Consider the following 19,868-nt stretch of genomic DNA (forward strand, 5'->3'; position numbering starts at 1 on the left):
ACAACAGTCTTACTGGACTAGTTGAGACTGGAAGACTCCTCAAGACTATTGCCCTGAGATACAATTCAAACCTTGAACTGAAACTAACTCATGAAGTCATCTTATAGCTAAACGATAAATTGGCTCAAAAAATAATGAATATCACTCATCAGTACTGTGCACCTTTAGACAATCACCTATATAAGACCGAACTATCAACCATTACTTTAAAACATAGACGAGAATGTAAAGGGGCAGGGAAACTAGTTTAACGAAAATAAAACAACCAGAATGGAAATAATGAGAAATGTTCATATATTGTAAAGAATGTAACCAATGTCACTGAACAATTTGTGTAGAAATTGCTGAATGGGAACCTAAACTGCTGGGTAAACCTTCACTGAAAACACAATAAAATATTATTATTTTTTAAAAAATGTTTTATCTACATCTTTTTAGTATGGATAATGAGAATTTAGATAGCAAGGGAAACGAGTAGATGGCCTTTTAATAATACATGGTGGCTCCAATTATCATTACATAGTGTGGAAAGTAATAAAAGCTGATAAAAAATAAAACCCAACCCAACCCATTGCTGTTGAGTTGATTCCAACTCATGGTGACCCATATGACACAGAGTAGAGCTGCTCCATAGGGTTTTCTTGGCTATAATCATTACAGAAGCAGATCACCAGGCCTTTCTTCTCTGGTGCGGGTTGGTGGGTTTGAACCTTTGGTTAAGAGCAAACCGTCTGTGTTACCCAGGGACCTATAATAAGAGCTGATAACCCCATAAACGGTTGCTGTCGAGTTGATTCCAACTCACAGCGACAGCTGACTTTAAATGCTTTCATCCTCTTAATCCTCCCAAGAGCTCAGTGGGACATGTGGTATTATCCTTAGTATGAGGAAGCTGGGTCTCGGGGGGCTGGCATAGGCAGCGAGAGGGATTCTAACAGACTTACGCCTCACTGTGGAGTTTTTCCCCTTAACCATGAGTCTGTATGGCCTTCCTTCTCCTTTCTGATAAACTGAGACGAACGCACATATACCTTCAAAAGGCAGGGCCGATGGGACTGGTAATTCCTGAACATGCTGTAGAAGGAAGGCAGCCAATCCATTGGTCTTCACCGTGGCAAGATCCAGCAGCCTTCTTGCCTATGGGAAAATTGAATGCCATTATTTTTTCAGAAAGGCTAATGGAGAGGTGTGGGAAGGTTTCTACTGACAACTTCAATGTCATAGACATTGTTCTTCTACCACAATAAAATGACAGAAAAACAACCAAACAATAATATGAACTTAAAGAAATCAATACGATATTGGAGATGACTTGAATACATACGTTCAATCTGATGCCCTGGTGAAATCCATTAAAACGGTGAATTTTTTTTTTGAAAAGACAGAAAGCTACACGGATAGAGAGAACAAGAGAAGTGGTAACAGCGATAGATCCTGGAAGCTGGAAATCATTTGGAAGAAGGATGTTCCATTCAGTCTCATGGCTTGAAACGTCACCTCTGCTATGACTCTCGAACTTGGATCTCCAGCCTGGACTGCTCCCCTCCACCCTGCACTTGCTACCTCTGTGCCTCACAGACATCTTGAACTTCATGTATCCAAACCTGAACTCCTAGCCGCCCCCCATACACACGCATCAAACCTACAGCCTTCCTCATCTCGGCTAATGTCAACGTTGGTCTTCCCTTTACTCAGCCTCAAGATTTTGGTGTGGCCCTTGAGGTCTCTCCTCTGCAATCCATCAGCAAATTCTGTTGTCTCTGCCTTCAAGGTGTATCCAGCACTGTCCCATAGAAATGCAACACAAGACACAAATGCAAAACACGTGTAGTTTTAAATTTTCCAATAACCAGCTGCTGTGGAGTCGACCCTGACTCATGGTGACCCCATGTGTGTCCAAGTAGAACTTTGCTCCATAGGGTTTTCAATGGCTGATTTTGTTCCGAGGCACCTCTTGGTAGACTTGAACCTCCAACCTTTAGGTTATCAGCCAGGCACACTGATTACCACCCAGGGACTCCAATTCTTCTAATAAAACTGCCTTTAAAAAAAATTTTTTTTAAACAAATGCAATTACATTTAACTATACATTTTCTTTAACTTAATATATCAAAAATATTATCATTTCACTTTGTAACCAATATAAAAAAATTAACGAGATATTTCACATTTCTTTTTTTCTTTCATACTAAGCCTTCGACATCTGGTACGTGTTTTGCACCTACAGCATCTCATTGTAGACCAGCCATGTTTAACACACTCAGTAGACACACATGGCTGGTGGCGTCTATGCTGGATGCACAGCTAGAGAACCCTACCACTTCTCATCCCTCCCTCTACTCCTACCCTGGTCTAGGCCACCATCATGGCTCAGCTGGAAAACTGCAAACAAAGGCCACTGAACTGGTCTCCTTGCCTCTGTACCTGACCCCCCACCGTCTACTCTCAACACCACAGTCAGAGCTAAGCCTTTAAAAATAAAAGTCAGATCACATCACTCCTCTTTTACAAACGTCTCAACAGCTCCTCTACTTTCTCAGAGTAAAAAGTCAAGTCCAATAGTAACCTACAAGAACCAAAGCAGGCTGAAGCCCCTGTCTGTAACCATCCAGACCCCAGTTACTTCTCTAATCTCACCTCTTGCTCCTCTTCCCCAGCTCATCCACCAAGCACACTGGTCTCCTTGTTTCTAGAATATACCAGGCACTTCTGGGCCTTTGCCCTGGCTGTCCCCTCTGCCAGGAATTCTCTCCCTTCACTGTCTCCATGTCTTTGCTCAAATGTCACCTTCTCAGTGAGGACTCCCTGATCACTCTATTTAAAACTGCAATCACTTGCAATCCCCCTGGCCAACTCTCAACCCCCAAACGCCACTCTATTTTCTGCAGCACTTAATGCCTTCTGACATACTCTGTAATTTGCTTCCTCTTGCTTATTGTCTACCTCCCCCACTGGAAGGTTAGCATCTCCAAAACAGGGACATCGGCCTATTTTGTTCCCTGCTGTGTCCCCAGCACCTGGAAGAGAGCCTGGCACAGGGAAAGCGCTAGGGGCTTGCTGAATGAATAAGTGAATGGTAACAGACATAGAAGACACCAGAAAGCCAAGTCCTAAGCCAGCAGTGGAGAAACTGAAAACCACATGATGTACATCCCAGAATCTGTAAAAGACTAGAACCGCCAGCATCTGGTACCCCTGGAATGGAAGAAAATGACTAAAATAAGGAGGACTGGGTCAAAGTGATTTATGAAAAAAAGATCTCTAGTTTCCCTCCCCCACTCCAAGCCACTGGCAACCACCTCTGGCCCGTCATGGCAAAAGTCTGGAGACTGATGTTCTAGAAAGGGTAAAACAGAGGCTTCCCAGACCGTGAGTCGCCGGACACAATTAACGAGGTGGGTGTCGTACCCAAAGAGAGGGTTTAAATGACTATGGTGGTGCAGTGGTTAAGAGCTATGGCTGCTAACCAAAAGGTCGACAGTCTGAATCTACCACCCGCTCCTTTGGGAACCCCATGGGGCAGTTCTACTCTGTCCTATAGGGTAACTATGAGTCGAAATTGACTCAATGGCAACAGGTTTGCAGGTGGATGGTCATACAGCTGAAAGATCACTGCTGAGTAATCACTCAGCAAAATGAGTGCCAAATTCTGAGATTCCCACCACCACCATCGCCAACACCCAGCCCTCTCACCCACTGGACTCCAGAACTCTGGCAGTCAAACCTTTACACTGAGGCAGGAGGTTTATGAAGAAAAGATCTAAAGATGCACACACTTCTATTTCTCAAAAATTCCACAGTGAAACTCACAGTAGGCCAGTTTCACCTGCATGCTCAGAGTTTCCAATCAGTTTTAAAGCTCTCTATTTTAGTCATAAGCAGACAACAAAAGATTACCCTATATCCAAAGAAAGCATCTTATATGGGAAAGAGAGACCAAACAAGTGGGGGAAAGAGACAAAAAGCTTATGCAAGGTGATAAAAGTTACCAAAAACAAACAAACAAACCTATCATTACAATCCTTAATAAAGAGAATATTGCACCCATAAAACAAGAACAAGATACTACAATAAAGTAACATTCAAAAATACCTCCTGGAAATTAAAGCCATGACAAGCAAAAATGAAAAACTCAACAGAAGGATTTAAAGACAAAGTTGAGAATACCATACAGAAAGTAAAGGAAAAAGATACAGGGATAGAAAACAGGAGAGAAATAAAAGGAAATTAGAAGGTCAGATTAGAAATTTTAATATCCAAGTAATAGGAGTTCCATAAAGAGAGAAGACAGTGGAGAGGAAGAAATCATCAATAAACTCATCAAGAAAATTTCTCAAGCACAAAGACATGGCATCCAGTACAAAGGAAGAAGAACTAAGGCACATAATTGTGGAATTTCAGAATGTCGGGAACCAAAAGAAAATTTTACAAGCTTCCAGAGACAGCTATTAAGTAGCTTTGCAATTCTTAGCAGGAACATTGGGGGAAAGAAGATAATGAAGTAATGCCATCATTCTGAAGGTAAAGGAAGTTCAACCCAGAATTCTATACCCAGCCATAGTATCAATCAAGTGAGAGGAAACTTTCAGACACCCAAGAGCTCAGAAATGTTAAGTCCCATACGCTCATTGTAAAGAATTTATTGAAGAATATGCTCTACCGAAGTGGGAAAAAAAGAGGAACAAGGAAGACATAGCATTCAGAACAGAAGAGACCCAACACAGAGGACTATGAAAGGAAATCTCAGGAAGCCAGCTGTGCACCACAAGTAGTGGGCCACCAGTCCAGATTGGAGCAGTGTGACTCAAAACTCAGACATACTGAGAGTAGTTATCTCCAAGACACCCGGGCAAGCCTGGTCTGATTTCCATCTGGGTTTGGTTTGTTTCCACCACAGACTGATATCATCCCTTCTCTCAACTTTCGCTGCCTGGTTCAGCTGAGGGCATCCTTTTTATCCCCGAGAAGTGTTAGTTTTGACCTACTCCTAAGAGCTGGAATAGCCTTAGGCAAGCTGAGAAATAAACATAATGGGCAGCTCACTTCCTCTCCTCATACTGCCACTGCACATTCAGTATCTGACTCACACCAGCCCTACAACAGCCTCCAACTATAGCGAGCCCTGTATTTCCCAGGACTCATTCATGGCCTTGTCACTGACTTCCTAGAAAACTGAAACCAAATTCACTGCCATTGAGTTGATTCTGACTCATACTGACCCTACAGGACAGAATAGAACTGCCCCACAGAACTGCCAAGGCTGTAATCTTTACAGAAGCAGACTGCCTGCCACGTCTTTCTCCTGCAGAGCATCTGGTGGGTTCAAACCACTGACCTTTCAGTTAGCAGCCGAGTGCTTTAACCACTGCACCACCAGGGCTCTGACTTCCCAGAAGAGGCCCTTACACACTCCCAGGGAAGGCGAAGCCAGACCATGCCCCTGAGACCCTGTTCAGCTTCCCTGCTCCAGGGAGCCTTCATCTAAAAAAAAGGAACATAGTCCATTCCTTACTCAGCCATGTTAGTGTATTTGTTGTTGTGTGCCAGTCAGTCAATTTCGACTCATAGCAACCCCATGTGACAGAGTAAAACTGCCCCCTAGGATTTCCTAGGCTGTAATTACAGGGGAAACCCTGGTGGCGTAGTGGTTAAGTGCTAAGGCTGCTATCCAAAGGGTCGGCAGTTCGAATCCACCAGGCGCTCCTTGGAAACTCTGTGGGGCTGCTCTACTCTGTCCTATAGGGTTGCTATGAGTCGGAATCGACTCGACGGCACTGGGTTTTGGTTTGGTAATCTTTACAGGAGCAGATCACCAGGTCTTTCTCCTGTAGGGTCCCTGGGTGGGTTCAAAATGCCAACCTTATGTTTAGCAGCCAAGCCAATGGGCCACCAGGGCTCCTTGTTTGTGAATACTACTGTTTTTCAAAAGTCAGTAATACATTGTTTAGGAATTTGCTCTAAAACATGCTAAAACTATAAAGAAAATCAAAGGAATAATTAACACAGAAGTCAGGTTAGTGGTTACCTCGGGCAGATGCAGCTGAGGGAGAGCACTGGTACTGTGGTGCAACTGTTAAGCGCTCAGCTGCTAACCAAAGGTTGTCGGTTTGAACTCATCAGCAGCTCCTTAGGAGAAAAGACCTGGCAATCTCTCCCGTAGAGATTACAGCCTAAGACACCCTATGGGGCAGTTCTACTGTGTCACATAGGATCACTATGAGTCAAAATTGATTCGATGGGACAACAACTGGTACTGGGAACATGCTATTTCTGAACCTGGGTGATGGGAACATGTTTAAACCATACACATATGAATTATATACTCTTCCATAGGCGTGGTGCACTTCCTGATTAAAAAAAAAAAAAAAAGTTTAAGCTAATTGTGACTGAGCCAAGCAACTCAGAACTCAGTCTGACACTTCAGTCCTATCAACTTCAGCAGTTGCATGAGTCAGATGGACAGCTGGTATACCAGCTGATGTTACCAGCCTGAGGTTTCTTAACTACTGTTATGCCCAACTCAGCAGGTTTACCACTTTATGTCAGAGAGGGACAAACACAAGCTTTGGAATCAAAGAGGCCTGGATTCAAATTCTAGCTGGAACACTTCTCTTACAAACTCTGGTCTGTTAGTAATTACTAAGTCCAGTCCCTTAGTATTCTCCTGCAATCCCAGATGGGTGATCTGGGCAATTTCTCCATTGTTAAGTGGAGACGATAATACCTTGGAAGGTGTGACTTAAATGAGAAAACACATGTAAAGGACTGAGCACAGTACCTGGCACACAGCAGGCACTCATTCAATAAATGATGGCAATGGATATTTTAGGATTCAGTGCTTTATTCTGCATTTTATTTCATTCCACAGCATTTTTAGCCCCAGTGTGTCAGAATCAACTTGATGGCAATGGATTTGGTTTTGGAGTTAATGTGCAATTCATGACAACCATCTCCTTACAGGCAATTTTAAAAGGCCAGTATATGACAGCATACAAGGCCATCCTGGATTGGGGGTGTATTAGTTGGACATACCACAAGGCTGCCCGCAGAGCCACTGAACCATAAATTCAGCCACCCAGGGAAGGTCATCGAAGCAGAAAATCACAGAGTGCCAAAGCTCAAAGAAAATTCAGAGAGCTAGATTCTAAAATCTTAATTCTTGGCAAGTCCAGTACCTCAGTAATCTCCTACAATCCTCAAATCCCTTGAACACCATCGTTTATACCTACTTAGCTCAGTCCCAGCTCTCAATCTCTGCTTTTGCTGTCTGCCTAGCCCTTTCTTAAGGTAGATTCTAAGCTAGCTAAAATTCAGCCTTTCTTCTTTCTAATATAAGCATTTAAGTTTATAAATTTCCCTCTATAAACTGCTTTAGCTGCATCCCATAAAATTTTTTTTTATTAACTTTTATTGAGCTTCAAGTGAACGTTTACAAATCAAGTCAAACTGTCACATATAAGTTTATATACACCTTACTCCGTACTCCCACTTGCTCTCCCCCAATGAGTCAGCCCTTCCAGTCTCTCCTTTCATGACAATTTTGCCAGCTTCCAACTCTCTCTATCCTCCCAACCCCCCTCCAGACAGGAGATGCCAACACAGTCTCAAGTGTCCACCTGATACAAATAGCTCACTCTTCATCAGCATCTCTCTCCTACCCACTGTCCAGTCCCTTTCACGTCTGATGAGTTGTCTTCGGGAATGGTTCCTGTCTTGGGCCAACAGAAGGTTTGGGGACCATGACTGCCGGGATTCCTCTAGTCTCAGTCAGACCATCAAGTATGCTCTTTTTGTGAGAATTTGGAGTCTGCAACCCACTGATCTCCTGCTCCCTCCGGGGTTCTCTGTTGTGCTCCTTGTCAGGGCAGTCATCAGTTGTGGCCGGGCACCAACTAGCTGCATCCCATAAATTTTGATAAATTATATCATCACTACTGTTTACCCATTGCTGTCAAGTTAATTCTGACTCACAGTAACCCTACAAGACATTGCAGAACTGCCCCATAGGGTTTCTAAGGCCGTAATCTTTACAAAAGCAGACTGCCACATCTTTCTCCCACAGAGCAGCTGGTGGGTTTGAACTGCTGACCTTTCAGTTAGCAGCCAAGTGCCTAATCACTGTGGCACCAGGGCTCCTCATTATTGTTTAATTCTGAATATTTACTGATTACTATAATCATTTCTTCTTTGTTATTGTTAGGTACTATCAAGTCGGTTCCAACTCTTACCGATCCTATGTACAACAGAACAAAACACTGCCTGACCCTGTGCCATGTTCACGATTGTTGCTATGTTTGATCCCATTGTTGCAGCCACTGTGTCAATCCATCTCGTTGAGGGTCTTCCTTTTTTTCACTTACCCTCTACCTTACTAAGTATGATGTCCTTCTCCAGGGACTGGTCCCTCATGATAATATGTCCAAAGTACATGAGACAAAGTCTCACCATACTAGCTTCTAAGGAGCATTCTGGCTTTACTTGTTCCGAGGCAGATTTGGTCATTCTTCTGTCAGTCGTGGTATATTCAATATTTTTCGCCAGCACCATAATTCAAAGGCATCAATTCTTCTGTCTTCCTTATTCATTGTCTAGCTTTCATATGCATGTGAGGTGACTGAAAATACCATGGCGTGGAACAGGCACGCCTTAGTTCTCAAACTGACATCTTTGCTTATTAACGTTTTAAAGAGGTCGTTTGCAGCAGATCTGCCCAATGCAATATGTCATTTGATTTTTTGACTGTTGCTTCTATGGGCACTGATTATGAATTCAAGTAAAACAAAATTCTTGTCCACGTCAAAATTTTCTCTGTTTATCTCATTTTTTTTTTCTCATCGATCCAAATGCTTGCTCTATTCATGCCCTGTCTCCTCCAAGCCCCAGAGATCTAGCTACCTTCTCTAAATCCCTTCTGAGCATCCAGACCAGATCACACTGCTGAACATTTGATCTAAGACGACTAGACACAATCTCCTAACTTCTCCCATGTGGGCTGATTCGACCCCTCCAATAGATCAAGAGACATCAAGGTAGGTACACTAACTAACATGTCTTCTGTAATCCCCTCGGGGCCAGGCTCAAGGAGATGGTGCTGAGGCTATAACGGCAGGTTTCAAGTGCACTATGGAGCCCCAGCAGTGCATTGGTTAAGCACTCGGCTGCTAACTGAAAGGTTGGTGGTTTGAACCTACCCAGAGGCTCTGCATAAGAGCCTGGAGATCTGCTTCCATAAGGATTGTAGCCTAGGAAACCCTGTGGGATAGCTCAGCTCTGTCACATGGGGTGGCTATGAGTTAAAACAGACTTGACCACACCTAACAACAACAATAACAATTAACAGGGACCATACCATGTCTACTCTACAAATACTCAGCCACCTTGAGCAAGTTTTAAGACAATCTTGCAGGTAGATTGACTTATTCCATCAGCCTGATCTAGGATTACCTAGACTCACTTGAACACCAAGTATATTAAAAAAAAAAAAACTAGAAAGCCCATTCTAACACAGCCATGTCATTCCAACTCATTCATTTATTTATTCAAGAATTCATTTATTTAATCAACAAATATTTATCATGGACTTGCTTTGTGTAAGGTACGCTGAAAGCAAAAAAAAAAAAAAATCTTAAAGACAGATTCTGGCACATAGGAGGCACTTAATAGATTCTTCCTGAATGAATGAATAACTAATGAGAAATGAATGAGTCGTGCCAGCAGGTGCAGCAGCGGCCCTCCCATTCACTACTGTGAGCTTGCCCAAAGCACTTCTCTGGGCCTGTGTCCCAGTCTGTAAAGTGGGATGTTAATTCTTACTCCATTAGCATCCCAGGAGGCCTGGAGATCACTGATGTAAAGGGTGTTCAGGCAAAAATAAAACAAAGAGTTTTAAAAACACCAACAGACACTTTTTCTGCTCTTGTGGTCTCTGCTGCATCGTCTGCTGAATGCCTATGGTCTAATGCAATCTCGTATCAGAAGTCCTATGTGGACATTTAAACTATATTAGCACACAGTGGGCCATATTAATTATTAAAAATGGATTTAACATAATGAAGCGGTATAATCTGCCGAGAGGTTAATTTAAAACAGGCGGCAATAAAGTGTGCAAGTACAGGCTGTCACTCATAACAGAAATAATAGCAGCCAATCCGAATGAATATTTACTGTGTGCTCCAAACCCTGGCAGCACAGTGGCTAAGCGCTTGGCTACTAACCAAAAAGCTGACAGTTCAAAGCCACCCAGCAGCTCTGCAGGGGAAAGAACTGGCAATCTCCTTTCACAAAGATTGCAGTCAAGAAAACCCTACGAGGAGATTCTATTCTTTCACATGGGGTCACAATGAGTCAGAACTGACTCAACTGCACGTAACAACTATGTATCCCACCATCCCTCTGTCTGGTTGTTGTACAGTGGTGGCTTGCATGCTTCTGTGATGCTGGAAGCTATGCCAGCAAAATCTGAAATACTATAAGGGTCCCCATGGTGAACAGGTTTCAATGGCATTAGGAAGAAAGACCTGGCAATCTACAACAAAAAAATCAACCAGTGAAAACCTTATGGATCACGGCAGAACACTGTCCCGCTGACTTGCTTGCTCTGGACTCGTCATCAGGAGGGATCAATCACTGGAGGAGGAGGCCATCATGTTTGGTGAAGCAGAGAGTCTACGAGGGCCTGGGAGATCCTCAGTGAGATGGATTGGCACAAAAGCCACCGCCATGGACTCCACCATGCCAGTGATGTGAGGATGGTGCAGGACCAGACAACACTTCATTCTGTTGTACATGGGGTCACCATGAGCTGGAGTCAACTCTACGGCAGCTAACGACAACTACGAGCCAGACCCTGTCCTAACCACTACAGGATTGACTCACTGAGTTCTCACAAGAATCTTAGAGGCTAGGTACCATATGACTCTAACTGGTGTCTTACAGACGAGGAAACTGAGAGACAAGAGAGAATAAGGATGGAGAGGTTCCATAGAGACCTGAAGTCAGAGTGGGCTGAGAGAGCATGTCACTCTGGCTCCTGGATCCAAGCCCTGAGCCACTACTCAACAGCCCCTCTCAACAGAAGGGGCCTGCTGCCCATAAGCAAGAGTGACTTCTACCTGCCTGCCTACCTTTTCCGGGGGAATTCCATGGCCCATGGTACCGCACAGGGCTGATGTCCCAAGACCAATTAGTCTTGGGGACTAACCACCCTTTCCCTGTGAATTCTGTGTACCGAGCATGAACGTGCCTTACCCGCTGGGATGACGTGAAGATGGGCAGCCTGATTCCATCACATTCGTACTGGCTGACGAAGCCCCGCTCCTGCACCAGGTCCAGCACACCCTCCACGTGACTGTAGAGTCTCCTGACAATGGCTGGCCGGTGACTCTGCAGGTCACGAGCTGGGCAGCGTGAGTGTGGGTCCCAGAGTCCACGCAGCTCGAGGGGCCGGCTGTCGGCCTGGGCCTCCTGAACAGCTGCCATGAGCTGTTCACAGCCCCAAGCCCCCTTATTCCACACCGTGTCCAGGAGTCGCCTGGCCAGGTGAGAGAGGGGCTGGCCCAGGACACTAAGGCTCTCATAATCTTCCCAGGAAAGGACTTCCCAGGACAGCAGCCAGTCCAGGACACCCTCAAAGCCCTCCAGGGACCCCGAGACCAGCAGCCCCACCAGCTGGCTCCTCTTGGCCTGGAAACCCTCCTGCGTGCACATTTCACAACCTGAGGAGGAAAGCAAGGTCAGCACAGGACTTATCCAGAAGCCAGGCAGGTGGCAAGCCAGCCCCAGCCTGAGTCTGAGCCAGCCATGGTTCTCCCCTCAGACATCACCCAATCCAGCCTCCATTATACGGATGTGCGAACTGAGGTCCAGAGAGGGCAAGAAATTGGCTCAAGGCCCTGTAGGGAGTTTGAAGCTATCAGGAATTAAATCGAGATGGCCTATCTCCCTATTCATGCTTGATCCCTAGCTTAAGTTTAAAAAGACACTTTTGAGTTAATGGAATGGTGTTTCCAAAGGGATTGCAGAATTCATGCTCTTTGATGCAGGGGAAGAGGCTCTGCCATGCTGGTCTGATTCGGGCCACAGCAGCTCTCTCTCCACTAAGGCTGAGATTCATCAGGCACACGCATGGCTGTGAGAATTCATTCAACCCTCCCAACCACTCTGAAGGGGCCCTGGTGGTGCAGCAGTTAAGTGTTTGGCTGCTAACCAAAAGGTCGGCAGTTCAAATCCACCAGTTGCTCCTTGGAAATCCCATAGGGCAGTTCTATTCTGTCCTATAGGGTCACTATGAGTCAGAATCGACTCGACGGCAGTGGGTTTGGTTTGGTTTGTTTTTGTTTTTTAACCACTCTGAGGTAGGTGCTACAAGAAAAAAAACCCAAACCCATTGCTGCGGAGTCAATTCTAATTCATGGTGACCCCATATCTTACACAATAAAACTGTGCTCCATAGAGTTTTCAATTTCTGTAATCTTTATGGAAGCAGGTCACCAGGCCTTTCTGAGGGGCCACTGGGTGGGTTCGAATCACCAACCTGTAGTCGAGCACAAACAGTTTGCAGGACTCAGGGAACTTTAGGTGCTATGATCAGTCCTGTTTTACAGATGAGGAAACTGAGGCACAGAGAGGCTAAGTTGACTCGTTCAAGGGCTCAGACAAGGTGGAGCTAGGATTTGAACTTAAGCAGCATGACTCCAAACACATGCCTTTAACTACGTTATATTTGAGCTCCCCACAGGGTCCCCCCAGCCCACTCCTGCACTCTGCTACCCTGAGGGGCAGACCCAGAACATTGCTCGGCCCTCAGATCCTGGATTCTGGGACTCTGAGGGGGAAGTGACTTCTAGGAGCAGAGAAAATCTCAGCACCTGGACCTTTCTGCCACTGTCACAGGGTACAGGGACAAAGAGTTGGTGCTGTGCCCAGAGAAGATGAAAGTGAAAGCACACAGGATGGAAAACTCAAGGGAGGTCTGCTTATTTTATAAATCAGGGACATTCTGAGACACTCAAACCCTCTACGAAGCGTGCAGCAGACGCCAAGTGGCTTGGGGATTTCGCCTCTTCTTGTTGGTTGTTTATGTGTCTCCCCATGCTTGGCCCAAGACGGAGCCTAGATCTTACTCATCCTGACATCCCTGAGCCCAGCATAGGGCTGGGCCCAGCCCAGGCCTCTGGGAATGTTCACAAATCCAAAATCCACAGAGGAGGTGAGGGGCTGGAACACTGTGCGCTTCCTCATATGCTGGCCAAGGTAAACAGAAGGAGACATCTCCAACTCAGAATGCTGCCAACACATAGGCTGGAGGGCTGGTGTGGGCCTGATGGGAAAACTGAGGCAGCGAGGCTACCTGCGTGTCTGGCAGAGTGGGAGGGATGGTTTCCTCACTGCGGGGGCCACTGCAAACCAGAAACTAAAGTCGGGCTCCCTGTCCAAGCAGGCTGCCTCCCTGTGCCCACTGCGCAGCAGAGGAGCCACAAGTGGGGGTAGGGGAGGGAGAGGTGGGCAGGGCAGGAAGAGCTCTGGGCTTGGCCTGCAGTGGTTCTCAGCCAGGAACATGCACAGCCCCCACTGCCAGCCCTGCTCAGGACCTAGGGACAATACCCGTGGCCTGGAGTATACGCGTGCAGAATGTCCATATCTCTTACCCAGACGACTCCTTTTCTTTCCTGGGCACCCTCTCTCCACGATCACCCATTAAGCTTAGGGGAACATCAGGGCCAAGCTGCCCGTGGGCAGGTCTTGAGCTGGACTGACAGGCCTGGATCTGTCCACAGACCCACCACTGGGGAGACCCCGAACAGATGGACCAGAAGTCAGGGTTGGCTGGGCAACCATCCAGAATGAGGTTATTCTCAGCAGTTCTGACACAGAGGCTTGTGCATCCACCATCACCCTCGCTGAGAAACCTCACCAGCGATGTGAGACACACCCACAGATGTCCCCCGCCCCACACACCCACAGGGGGACATGCTGAGAGTCACTGGGCCTCTTCCCAAACACACCAATTTGGGGGCAGCTTACAGAGGCTCTAGCCACAACCCACTCAGGGTAGTGATGTCAGGGCTCTGTTGTCACAGTCATCAGAGACTAGAAGGGAGGGATAGGTCCTAGACATGAGGCCTGACATTCTGTCCTCCCATCAGCAGATGGAAAGTCCCATCTCTGTCCCAGCCTTCTTCCAGAAACCTCAGAGTAGGAAGAATCCCCGAGGATCAACTCAGCCAGCCCCCTGACCCCAAACAGGCATTGTCTTGTCTCATGGTAAACATCCGGGGAGGAGGACCTGACATTGTTGCAATCCTCACTAAATCAGGAAGTTCTTCATAATGTCTAGCTTAAGTTTTTCCTGCTTCCCTTTAAATTGGGAAAAGGAAAAAAGATGTTCACCCACCACTTATTTCATAAAGGCTGTCCCTAAAATCCTGTCCCTTCCCTTCCTCTCTTCAGATTAAACAAATCAGTCTATGTCCACTGTCTTCTTATTTGCTTCATTCACAACTTTGGAGTCATTACTGCCCTTCCTCAAGGAAAGTGATCACTTGCCCTTCAGTTGATTCCGACTCATGGTGAGCCCATGTGTGTGCAGTAGAAACGCTCCATGGGGTTTTCAAGACTGTGATCTTTTGGAAGCAGATTGCCAAGCCTGTCTTCCGAGGCACCTCTGGGTGGGTTTGAACTGCCGGCCTTCAGTTAACAGTCGAGCACGTAACCATTTGTGCCACCCAGGGAAAGTGAGGCTTGTGCAAAGAAAGGGCAGAGGGGCACTTTCTTGCTGGAACACAGGGTCAAGCCAAGGGAGTGGCCCTTGGGGCCCCGTCCTTGTCCCCATGCCCAGTCCTCGGCCCTGGCACTGCCATCCTTCCTGAGACCGCAATGCAGGCCTGGGTTTCTCTGGGGCCATGTGCCAGTTACAGCACTGAAATCCTAGCCCACTGCAGATGGGAGAGGAAGGGAGGGCCCGGGAAGCCCACTTCTGAGCTAGGCTGGCTCTCAGCGGGGTCCACATCTCCGCTGGGGTACTGGGCCCACCTCCTTACCTCCTCCAGACACCCTCCATTCTCTGTCCTCTTCACCCAGCTTCTCTCTCTAGAACACCATTTCTGAGTGGTCCTAGACAGACTATAATTTCTCCCATCTTAAAAGTAAAGCCCCTCGTCCTTTCAGCCACAGTCCCACCTCTCTGTCCCCTGTGCAGCAGGACTCCTAGGTAGTAGTTTGTATGACTTTTCCAAGTCCTCACCTCCCATGCATTCCGATAGATCTTTCGCCCCACCCCTTCCCCAGGCTGCTGTTGCCAAGGTCACCAGTGATGCCACCCTGCTCATGTCTCAGCCCTCTTTTCTTGCTCGCTCTGCCCAGGGTATTTGCCCAATTGTATCCTCACTAGCATCCAGGACACTCCACCCTCTGGGTTTTCCTCGCACTTCACTAGCTGCTTTTTCTCAGTCTCCTTAGCTGGATGCTAAAGTCCGGGAGAGTTGTGAATTTGTAATCTCTTCTCCAGGTATCACTGTCTCTCTAAGTGAGCTCACCTGATCTTATAGCTTTAAATATCAGCTACATGGTGATGGGAGCCCTGATGGTGCAGTGGTTAAGAGCTTGGCTGCTAACCAAAAGGTCAACAGTTTGAATCCACCAGCTCCTCCTTGGGAACCCTATGGGGCAGTTCTACTCTGTCCTATAGGATCACTATGAGTTGGAATTCACTCGATGGCAATGGGTTTGGTTGGGTTTTCATGATGATGGGCCTGGTGGTGCAGTGGGTAAGCACTCGGCTGCAGTTCGAATCCACCAGCCAGCTTTGGAAACCCTATGGGGCAGTTCTGCTCATTCGTATAGAGTCGCTGTGAGTCGGAATCAACTTGACGGCAACAGGTTTGGTTTATATGGTGATATGAGTTCCTGGGTAGTGCAAACAATTAAGTGCTTGTCTGTAAACAGGAAGATTGGTGGTTTGAGTCAACTGAGATGTGCCTCAGAAGAAAGGCCTGGTGGCCTTCCAAACAGTCACTGAAAACCCTGTGGAGCACAGTTCTACTCGGACACACACAGGGTCACCATGAGTCAGTCTACTCAACAGCAACTGGTTGGGGTTTATATAGTAATGATGCCCCGAATTTTATTTCCCGACTGCCTACTAGACATCTTCAGATAGATGTCTAATCAGTATCTCAAATTCTAAAAATACAAACCAGATTCCTGATCTCCCTCTAAAGAGCTCCTGCCACCAGCTTCCCCATCTGTTGATGGCAGCTCCAAACTTCCAGGTACTTCAAGCCAAAAACCTCGGCATCTTCCTTGACTGCACCCTTTCTCTCACACCTCATATCCTATTAACCCTAATGTCAAAAGAGATCCCAAATCTGAAAATCTGGTAATTTCTCACCACTGCTATGCTGCACCCTAAGCTCCATGGCCTCGCCTCTGAATAGCAGCTGGGGTCGCCTCGCTGGTCTTCCCCTCTGCCCTCACCGCCCTGGTCTATCCTCCCCCCCACAGCCAGGTAAACCAGCTAAACCCTAAGTTAGAGCAGCTGCCTCCCTGCTCCAGTGGCCTCCGTCATATTCAGGGTACAAAGCAACACCCTTACAGTGACCTTCCAGCCTTACACATTGGACGCCCCCTCTCCCAACCCTCTTGAACTTATTTCCTACTAATCCCCCTCCCCCACTCTGCTCCAGCCAGCCACACACACTGGCCTCCTTATTTCTAGAACAAGCCAGGCTTGCTCCCTCCCATCATGCTTCTGCCTCAGGGCCTTTGCACATGCCCTCCCTCCCCCCAGAGATCCACAGAGCTCACCCCTCACCTTCTCCAAGGCTTTGCTCAGTGGCCACTGTCTTGAAGAGGCCTTCCCCAACTACGCTATCTAAAACTGCAATATCCAAGCCCAGCACCTCCTGACCCTCTTTCCTGCTTTGTTTTCTCCGTAGGACTTCTCACCACCTGACACACTATGTATGGACTTATTTGATCGTTGCCTGACACACTCCTGGAATGTGAACTCCGCGAGGAACGGGGAGTTTTGTCTGTGTGCTTCATTGCTATATCCCCCATGTCTCATTCAGTGCATCAATAAGGATTTTTTGAATGAATGGGTGACTTTACTTTGCAAGGTTCCAGGAGGCAGAGGTGGGACCCAGGTGGAAGCCGCACCCTGCAGATTTTGGCTAAATGTCAGGAGAGCCGCAGGACTCAGAAAAGGCACCTTGTAAGTAGGGAGCTCCCCGCCACCGGCATGTGCCACAGAGGCTGGGCCAGCACTCAGCTGGGATTCTGCACTTGGTGGGCGGGGCTGGAGGCCACAGTGAGCTAAGGTCCTTTCTGCCTCAGATCCCAATACACCAAGAGGCAAAGGGGCCTTGAGTGACCAGCAAACCAGCAGAGTGATAGGAGAAGGGTCGTGGGAGTGCCTCTCCAGTCTCTTTCACCAAGGGCCAAGTTAGGGGTACAGTAGCAGTGCTGGGGAAGGCTTTTGCCCTCTGTGCAACAAGGACCTTGGAGGAGGCTAGGCCACAGCCCATGGGGAGACAGAAGCTTTGGGCAGGGAGATGTCACAGGGCTGGGAGACAGCAAGAGAGGCAAGGGCAGACTCAGAGCCAGGGGTCCAGCTGCCAGCCCTCCTCCAGCTAAGGGAGACCCTCCCCAGGGGAGCTGGGGAGGCTTTTTTAGTTTGTGGGAAAGCTGGTAGGACCGGATGGCTGCTCCACCAACACAGCGGCAGAGGGGAGGGCATATGGCAGAGGGGAGGGCTCTGGACAAGCCTGGAGTGGGCCTGTCTGGGCAGGGGTGGGGGATGAACTGGGGTCTCACACCCACGGAAGAGGGTGGGGCAGAGGACGCAGGGACTCTTACGAGAACTAAAGAGCCCAAGGAGGTGTTAGGGAGCAGCTAGGCAGACTCACAAACACTCACAGGCTTGGTAAAGTTGGGGAAACTGAGGCCCAGAAAGAGGAAAGGACTGGGCAAAGAGTGGCCCCCACTGAGACCTGAAGCTGTTTCTGATTCCCATACCCAAGCGGGGCCCTGTGCCTGTGGCCTTCACATCCTCCCGCCCACCAACCACGCGACTCCCCAAGTCAGCTGCTCCCCTAATCTCAAAGGTTCCTGGGGGCTCTCGGACGTCCTCTGTAGCCGCAGACCGCCTGGGGGCTCCCCGCCCTGGAGACGCCTCCTTTCCTTCCGCCCTCCATCTACTCCTCAGAGCTCACCAAGGGGAAACCGAGGCAGCCCCTCTACAAACCCAAAGGCTGGGACGGCTCTGGAGCCAGGTGTCAGACTCGGGAGGCGGGATCCTCGGCGCCCACCGCCTCCCCGCCGCCCAGGTGTTGGGCGCAGGTGCGCAGGTAGCGCGCCCTGAGCCAGCACTCACCGCAAAGCCGCCGGTGCCCGGTTCCTCGACCCCGGCCTGGGCCACGATTCCGGCTTCGGTTCGGGCTCAGGCTGCGCGGGCGCCCGGCTCCGCCCCTGCGCTCCCCACTCCGCCCTCCTCGGCCCGAGCGGGCCGCACCCCCTGGGAGTGCCCGCCTCCCCGCCGGCAGGAGCTCACCTAGGCTGGGTGACTGACACCGGCTGGGAGAGCCGGCCAGCGTGTATCTCTCTTCCGTCACATTTGAACTAGGAGACGGACGAGGGAGTCTTGGAACACCCCTCCAACGCGCGCGCACCCACACACATACACAGTCTCACAAATGCAGTCACACACACACTCTCCCCCCACACAGAAACACACTGTCCCACACACTCGCTTACACACTCTTACAAACACATAGTCACACACACTCGCCCACACACACTGCCTCTCTCTCTCTCACACACACACACACACACACACACACACACACACACACACAGTGGTATCCTGTGAAATGAAAAGCTGTTGGTGTCAGTATTAATCAGTGCACCTTCAGGCGGTCAGTAAGTCCAAAGGAAAGAAGAGTCAGTAAGTCCACAGCCATCTAAAGCCTTAAAATTGCAAAGCTCAGTTCCCTGAACAGCGTTTCCGGAGTGTGATGGGTTACATGTTAGGTGACCCTGAGCCAGGCATGACATAGAAAGGAGTCATGTGACGGTGAAGTTCCTCTTTTTTCATTTTTCTTTCCATCTTTCTGTTTAAGTCCAGGAGAGACATCTCCGTTTAGTGCTCCTTGTCTAACACTGTCTAGTCTCCTCCACTGGCCGCAATATCTGACTAGAATTTGATACCGCGGATTTGTTTTCATTAACTGTTTCTCAGAGCAAGTGACCTGGTTTTCCACTTAAGGTATTAATATAAAAGTTCCTTTAAAAACACGTGCATTTGCCCGGCTACCACCCATGACCATCCTGACAGGGAACACAACAGAGAGTCCCTGACGGAGCAAGAGAAAAGTGGATGCAGAACTCAAGTTCTAGTAAAAAGAACAGACTTAATGGTCTGATTGAGACTGGAGGGACCCCAGAAGACATGGCCCCAGGACTTTCTGATAGCCCCAAACTAAAATCACTCCAGAAGCCAACTCTTCAGACAAAGATTAGACTGGACTATAAGACATAAAATGATATCTGTGAAGTGCATGCTTCTTAGCTCAAATACTTACATGAGACTAAGTGGGCAGTTCCTGTCTGGAGGCGAGATGAGAAAGCAGAAATGGACAGGAGCTGACTGAATGGACAGGAGCTGACTGAATGGACACGGGAAATACAGGGTGGGAAAGAGGAGTATGGTGGCACATTACAGGGAGAGCAACTAGGGTCACATAACAATGTATGTATAAATTTTGTATGAGAAACTAACTTGAACTGTAAACTTTCATTTAAAGCACAATTAAAAAAAACATGCATTTGGATTTGTAAAAAATGTGAAGTCGATTTAAAGAAATATAATG

At 47.8% G+C, this 19,868-nt stretch overlaps 1 protein-coding gene across 7 annotated transcripts in view; it reads right to left on the reverse strand.

Annotated features, from left to right (window-relative positions):
- Positions 1 to 19,507, reverse strand: part of NOD2 (nucleotide binding oligomerization domain containing 2) — a 46,540-nt gene extending 27,033 nt beyond the window's left edge. For 5 of the 7 annotated variants that reach the window (XR_010318898.1, XM_023555607.2, XM_023555608.2 and 2 more), the window contains exons 1-3: positions 18,374 to 18,456; positions 11,248 to 11,714; positions 1,032 to 1,137 (exon numbers count right to left, since the gene is read on the reverse strand). Coding sequence is in view for 6 of the 7 variants with exons in the window: in XM_023555607.2 (XP_023411375.1) it covers positions 1,032 to 1,137; positions 11,248 to 11,706 (565 nt within the window). In the remaining variant the exon portion in view is untranslated. Of the gene's footprint in view, positions 1 to 1,031; positions 1,138 to 11,247; positions 11,715 to 18,373; positions 18,457 to 18,550 lie in introns of those variants that run through there. The other 2 variants (XM_023555606.2, XM_023555610.2) reach the window with 2 other exon arrangements.
- Positions 19,508 to 19,868: the final 361 nt, after the last annotated feature.

This window comes from Loxodonta africana, chromosome 21, assembly GCF_030014295.1.
Source record: "Loxodonta africana isolate mLoxAfr1 chromosome 21, mLoxAfr1.hap2, whole genome shotgun sequence".
NCBI lineage: Eukaryota > Metazoa > Chordata > Mammalia > Proboscidea > Elephantidae > Loxodonta > Loxodonta africana.